This window comes from Nycticebus coucang, chromosome 2, assembly GCF_027406575.1.
Source record: "Nycticebus coucang isolate mNycCou1 chromosome 2, mNycCou1.pri, whole genome shotgun sequence".
NCBI lineage: Eukaryota > Metazoa > Chordata > Mammalia > Primates > Lorisidae > Nycticebus > Nycticebus coucang.
The window spans coordinates 132,490,550-132,497,779 of NC_069781.1; the positions used below are offsets into that span (position 1 = coordinate 132,490,550).

At 54.1% G+C, this 7,230-nt stretch overlaps 1 protein-coding gene across 1 annotated transcript; it reads right to left on the bottom strand.

Annotated features, from left to right (window-relative positions):
• Positions 1 to 44: 44 nt before the first annotated feature.
• LOC128598654 (translation initiation factor IF-2-like) lies at positions 45 to 6,145 on the bottom strand. Its single transcript, XM_053609308.1, has 4 exons — positions 6,118 to 6,145; positions 5,442 to 5,629; positions 4,865 to 5,358; positions 45 to 154 (listed from the first exon to the last, which is right to left on the bottom strand). Exons 1-4 carry the CDS (start codon positions 6,143 to 6,145, stop codon positions 100 to 102), a joined length of 765 nt encoding a protein of 254 aa, XP_053465283.1. The 3' UTR covers positions 45 to 99.
• Positions 6,146 to 7,230: the final 1,085 nt, after the last annotated feature.

Genomic DNA, 7,230 nt, shown 5'->3' on the forward strand with positions numbered 1-7,230 from the left:
TATATCCCTGAGGGGGAGGAGCCACAGCAGGTGGACTGGGCAAAAATTAACCAGGGCTTAGACAGGCGAAGGTCACTGCACGGGGCCAGGGCTGTCTGCCTAGGGCTCTGGAGACGAGATCTGGGAGGGGCGTTCCGAGCTGATCTCAGGGTACCTGCGGGAGCAAAGAGTGTCCAGTTACTGGCTGCAGGCCGCCTGGGAGCCAGGCCCAAGTCTGAAGGGCAGGCTGTGGGCCTTGGGCCCAGCAGGCAGAGGCAGCAGCCAGGTGGCAGTGTGTCGATCTGCCTGAAGCTGAGATGGCGGGAACAGCAGCAGGATTGAGATGGGAATCAGGGAAGGACCTCCCAAGAACAGGAATAGGAAATACACAGAGAACGGTGGGGCCATCCCCAGCACGCTGGTCATCCCTCAGATTGAGTCCAGGGGGCTACTCATGACAAGGCCCCAGCCCCCCTGGCACGCTGCCAGAGGAGAGGGTTCTTCCAGACTGCCCTTCCTGTCATTCTGCCAAATACTTTTTCCTCAGTTATCAGCTCACTGAATAAAGTAAAATGAGTTGTTTTGCCTTGCTGGTGGAGGTTGAGCCTCTTCCCAGCTGTGACCTTGAGCAGGTAACTTTACCTTTCTGAATCTCTTTTCTCATAAATAAATAACGATATTTACCTCTCAGGTGTGTTGAACGGGCTTAACAAGAAAACATATTAAACATCACCTAATTGAACCTACAAATCATTCCTCTTTCCTACCTAAAGCTCAACTATGGCCTCACTTTCTGTTCTTGGTAGAAATAAAGATATTATTTATACTCAATAAAACATGCCCTGACAGGGAAACCCAGACACCAGCCCTGTTTCTCACAACTTCACACTGCCTGGTGCACCACATATCCAATCCCCCCAACCTCTCACTCACCACATCCTCAGTCAAAGCAATTCTCATTTATAATGCAGACATGAGCTGCACCCTCATGTACTTCTCACTTCCAAGTGGGCCCTCTCAATCCTTTTCTCCACTACTATAGACCTTCCTTTTGTTTATAGAATCCAGAGGAAATCTTCTAAAGGGACCTGCGAGTCTAGGTGCAATCCACCTGCCCATTTCCCAGCCTCATTCCTGCCATGCTCCCCTGTGTAGTAGTGCCCCAGCCACGCTGGTCTCATCTCATCCTCTACCACAGGGCCTTTGCACATGCTATTCCCGCTCCCTAGATCACCTTTTCTTCCCTCTTGCCCTGTTCAATTCCTTTTCATTCTTTAAGTCTTCCTCATAGAAACCTCGCTGACCTCTCTGACCAGGTCAAACCCCTACTAGCTCCATTAGCACTACAAACCTCTTCTTCAGAGTCTTAGAACTCAGCAGTTTTCTATTTGATCTGTGTAGTGATGGCACAAGCCCTGGACTGCAGGCCCCATGAGATTAGGTAGGGCCTTGGTTGCTTCTTGCCTGGCACATGGTAGGTGCCTAGTACATACATGTTGAATGGACACACACGTGCATGGATGGGTGAGTAAATCCAGGAGAGACTCCATACTGAAGTCTTTCTAGCCTCCATCTCCACACCTATACCACCCCACACCTGCCCCAGGAGAACATCCCCCCCTTCTTCTGACCGTCCTCCAACCATGCTGGACTCCCGCCAGTCCCAGCACCTATGACTCCCATGCCTATCTGCTCCTTCAGCATGTCTGCTCCATGAAGGCCTCATTCATCTGCCACTCCTGCCTCCCCAAACCTGCCTGAGTCTTGTTAAGTAAATGTATGCACGAATTGAACAGACACAGATCAATTCCAGCAGGCCCAGTGCAAGGCCAGGCCATTGTGGGTTTCCCATTGCAGTGACCGGAAGCCACTCCATCAGGCCTGAGCTGATGGCCAAGGGACACAGTGGCTAGCCATGTGTCTAGGGAGCGCTCCAGCTTGGGCCTGGTAAGAGAGAATAGTAACCCCCAAGGGGTCCCAACATTCTCTGTTAGAGTGGAACTTGCCAAGGGAGTTGTCACAGCACCGTGTAGTGCTGGCACTGAGGGCCATACATCCTCTGGACTACACTGTGTCCCTGACTGAGCCTGCAACCCCCTCCCATAAACCCACAAGTAGGCTTGGCTTAATCCCTTCTCCAAACAGAGAAAGAGGCCCTGCCTGGCCCACCGTGGGCTCTTCCTGTTTGCTTTGGACTCAGACCATGGGCCCAGCTGGCTGGGATCTTTACTTTCAGAAAAGGCCTCTGGTCTTCAGAGTTGGTGCAGCAGGCAGCTCAAAGCCCCAGTCCTACAATGAGAGATCTCTGTTCTGAGGACCATACTAACCCGCTCCTACTCATACTTCAAAACCCAGCTCAAAGGCCACACCTGGCAGCCCCTCTGCCCACTGCCTCCAATTCACACCTCTCTCATAGGACCCATGAAAAGGCCATCAGGGGAAGCCCACACAAGCAGGAACGCAATACATGTCAGCAAAGGAATGATGACACCCCCCATGCTCACCGTGGCCTACAGGTCTGGTATGATCCAGCTCTAGTGACTCTCTGGCCTCATCTCAAGCCCTCTGACACAAGATCCCCGTGCTCCCCCCTGGGGGCCTCTTTTGCTTCCTCAAACCCACCCTGCTCTTCCCTCCTCCAATCCCCAGTGCTCTTCACACACAAGCTGGTCCTTGAGCTCAGAAAGCTTCCTGCCTTTTCCTCACCCACTGCCTACCTGTCCTGGAGGACACTTCAGTGTTGCCACCCCAGGGCAGCCCTTCCAGGGCCATGTCGCATGGCCAGGTACATGGGCCTAGTGCACAGTGGCAGTGCATCAGCATGACAGACAACAGTTACAGATGGAACACCAGGCCCGAGACCCTGGGGACAGGTCCCACCCTCCAGACCACACAGTTCTTCCAGGTTCCTGGACTGTGCACAGCCCACCCTTGTGACCTTACTGTACATTCTTTTCTAAGCATTTCTCTTTCAGTCCACTTTTTTACTGAGTCTCCTGAGCAATAATGAAATCACAGCAGACTTGTTCGTTTACATGTCTCAGTCATGACCACTGACTCACGTAGGGAGCCCCTAAGATTGTCTTGCATAGCTGCACCCACTTTGGGAACCTCTGCTCCAGCCTGTGTGATTTGGGGGGAGGTCGGGGTCATCTTTGGTGCAGGTTCTTTCGTCAGGTGAGCAAAATGCACGCGTTCCTTGTACCACTGATCTCCTGAAGGGTAGAGCTGAGCCTGCTCTTCTGGGTTTACAATTTCTGCCCTGTCTATGTTTCAGTCCAGAAAACACAAGTTAATCTATAGTAAAAGAAACAAAAACCTTAAGGTTGACAATTGTGCTGAAGAATATTTAAGGTATGGTCACACCTGTAGAAGACACCAGCTGAATGGGAAAGGCTGCTTTGTCTCAGATGTGGGAGTACAAGATGCCCCTCTTACTTGGACATGAAATACCAGGAACCTGGGAGGGGCTGTGGCCTAGAGAGCCTACCATCCATGGTCAAGCTGCCACATCACCTAGGTGCCACCCCAGACTAGGAGTGGGTAGGTCTTGGTACTCTTTCAGCTCCACCTGTGAGCTGTCGGGCTGGGCAGGCTGGGAGCTAAGGGGCAACCTCAACCCTATCCGGCCACTCTGAAGGAGCAGTGAATGTGGGGGGATCAAAGATGAGGGACCCCAGATAGAGCACGCTATGACCCTGCAGGCCCTTGGCTTTCTCGCCTCCACCCACAGCTGCATCACCCCAGGGTGCTTCCTCTGGGAGCTGGGGACACTGTCAATCCTGTGAGAACCTCAGAAGGCCCCCAGGGGAAGCTGGTTCATATCAGCAGCTGGCCCAAGGGAGGGCAATAAGCAGAGGGGCCCTTTCAGAGAAGTGGGGAAAGGGCCAGGGAAGGCCCCAGGTTACAGGCCGGCCTGACAGCTCCCATCTATGTAACTGAGCATCCTCTGGATGCCCTGCTGGGATAATCACCCCCTTTGGCAGATGAGGAAACTGAGGCACAGAAAGGTTAAGGGATCTGCCCATGGTCACACAGCTAGTTAGTGGCAGATCCTTTAGGTTTAACTACACATGCCCCCTGAGAGCACTACCACATCCACTTTGGCAGTGCCCAGGCAGGTAAAGCCGGAGGGTGGAGACACACACCCCTGAGCAGACCCAGACTGGGATCTGGGGAGGCCGGTTTCTGGGAAGCCCAGCTTCTTGTCAGCAGGGCTGGCTCCAGACTCAAGCCTGTGGAGGACCCCGGCCCTGCCTCCGAAGTGTGACTGGGGCCATGAAGGGCCACAGACGACAGACACCTGGAGTGGGGCCGGGCTGGTGGATGGCTGGGCCAGTGCGGAGGAGGGCATGGCACACCTCAGAGCGGGCAGCCGCGCACCGTCCACGCCATCCCGGAGGCTGTTTGGGGTCTGCCCTTCCAGAACACCAGTGGACCGCAGTGGGAATCATGATCTGTCTCAGCTGCGCCCCCAAACCTCTAAATGCGGTTCCGTATCCGCAAAGCCCGAATCTCCATGGGGTTGTTTGAGGGCCAAGAGAAACCTAACGATTGTAAAACGGACATTTCAAACTGAGAGTTCCCTTTCCTCTTAACCCGAAGGCCAGGGTGGAGGCCCAAAGGGTGACCAAGGGTCCTCCGACCCCAGACTGGAGCGCTGGGCCGCCGCCGCCCCTGGGTGCTGCAGACACTCCGGGGCAGGGGATCTCCCCGCAGTCCTGGACCCGCCCCGCCCCGCGACTGCCACCCCATCCTACACCCTGCGTCCCCGCCCCTCTCCCGCTGGTCCTCCCCAGGCCCCGGCTGCCTGGGCCCATCCTGCGGCCCACCTTCCCGGGTGGGAGGCCCTCTGACCCGCTGCGGGACTCGCGGGGGGACCCACTTGGCCACGGGATCGCAGTGGGAGCTTAATTCTTCGCTTTCTCGTGCCCTCAGTTTACCCATCGGAGAAAGGGGGCGTCGCGGCAGCAGATAGATGTCCGCCTGTCGGCACGCGCCGGGCGTCGAGGCTCCGGCTCCCTCCGGCCCCCGCCCACCCAACGGCCGCCCCCCGCGCAGCCCTGCGCCCGCGCCCCTTGCCTGGGCTGCGAGCCTCCCGGACGCCGCCCGGCTGCAGCCGTCCCTGCCCCACCAGGACTGGACTCCTCCTTCCCGCCGCCTTAAAGGAAGTAACCTGACCCGACCACCACTCCTCCGGGTTAACCCCTCGCAGGCCGCCGGGGCGGCTCCGCTGCGTCCCCGCCGGGGCCCTGGGCTGGGGTTGGGGCGCCAGCTGCTCCTCCGACCGGAGTCGCTCCAGGGCTCCGGGTCCCCTGCTCCCCCGACGCCCCTCAACGCCCCCCAACCCAGGCCCCCCCGGTCCACAACTGGACGTATCTGTCGCGGGGAGTCGCCCTAGTCCTGAGGCGGGAATGCAGATAACTGGACGTCGCCTGGACAGGGCTGAACTCTCTCTATACCTGGGGCTCGTCAAGAAGGCAGGGAAGCGGCAAGACAGCCAAAAGGGACCAGAATCGGGCACGAGCTGACCCTGCTTCCGGGCGTGTGGGCGCGGGCAGGGCGCCTCTCTCTCCAGGCGCCTGCTTACTGGGCAGCCCCGGGCGGTATCCGCACTGGTTTCCTCTGGCCACTAACGGCTGGCACAAACCTGATGCAACACAAATGCGTTATCTTAGAGTTCTGTAAATCAAAAGTCCGAAATGGACTCAAATCAAGGGTGCCTTCCTACCAGGAGACTCTCAGAGCATCCACGTCTTTGCCTTTTCTGGCTTCTGAAGCTGCCGGCGTTCCCTGGCTAGCGGCCCCTCCATCTGCAAAGCAGCAGTGGCCTGCGGTCTCTCTCCCATTCTGTCTCTGACACTGGGTATCCTGCCTCTGGCTGCTTCTTGTTAAGCCCCCTTGTGATTACATGGGGTCTACCCAGGTAGTCCAGGATAATCTCTCTATTTTAAAAGCAACTGATTGGTGATTTAATTCCATCTGCAACTTTAATTCCCTTTCACCGGAAGTGTAACATACTCCCAGATTCAGGGCATCAGGACCAAGGGCATCTTTGGCAAGGGGGTCATTCTGCCCACCACAAAATATTCAAGATGAATTTCAGAATTTGTGTTTAGAAGCAAATTTGGGAATTACCCAAGCTAATCAGCTCTTCTTCACCCATCCCTGGGGTTTGTGGGACAGTGTAGCCCTGCGCTGCTTTGTCTAGATGGACTGCTTTTTGACTGTGTTTTATTTTTACACTTAGACTTGTTCTGACTTTGGAAACTACACTATGGGCCAGGGCACCTCTGACTAGCAGTCTTTTTTCCTCTTCTTAATTTGCTGCTGTCATCTTAAAAACCAGGCCACAAATTATTGGAATATAGAATTGTACACAAAAGGAGAGTAAGAAGAGCTGTGAGTGAGACCCATAGGCTATTCTGGGGTTTCTCTCTCTCTCCAGTCTCAGCATGTCTGCCCTTCTCCAGTATACCCAGCATAATCTCCTCTGGGACCCATAGCCAAGGAAATGAATGCTATGTCAGGCCTGGGTCTGGCTCAGACTCTGAGAAAGTTTTGATAGAAATAGTTGTTTGAGGCAGACCTGCCACTGCGGGGTCAGTTTGGGGACAGGAATGAAGGTCACTTTCAGAAATTTAGCCTAAGGAAATAGAATTTATATGTATAAGGCTTTGCACTGAGGTATTATAATACTTATGATATCAGAAAACCTGGGTGGCACCTATGGCTCAGTGGGTAGGGTGCCGGCCCCATATACCGAGGGTGACAGGTTCAAATCCGGCCCCAGCCAAATTGCAACAAAACAATAGCCAGACGTTGTGGTGGGCACCTGTAGTCCCAGGTACTTGGGAGGCTGAGGCAAGAGAATCGCCTAAGCCCAGGAGTTGGAGGTTGCTCTGAGCTGTGACACCACAGCACTCTACCGAGGGTGATAAAGTGAGACTCTGTCTCTACAAAAAAAAAAAAAAATGGTATCAGAAAACCAGTAGTGGGAGGAAAAGCTGAATATTCAACAATAGGGGATTGATTAAATAAATTATAGTTTTCCCCTATCATAAAATGCTATACCACTATTTAAAAAATCATGTTTTATAAGTACTTGATGAAATCTTGGGAGAATTTCTTTTTAACTCAGAGTGGAGAAGGACTTTCTCAGTATAAAAAACCTAAGCCTCTAAAGAAAAGATTAATACATTTGGCTACATAAAATATTAAAATTTCTGCATTGCAGAAACCACCACATGC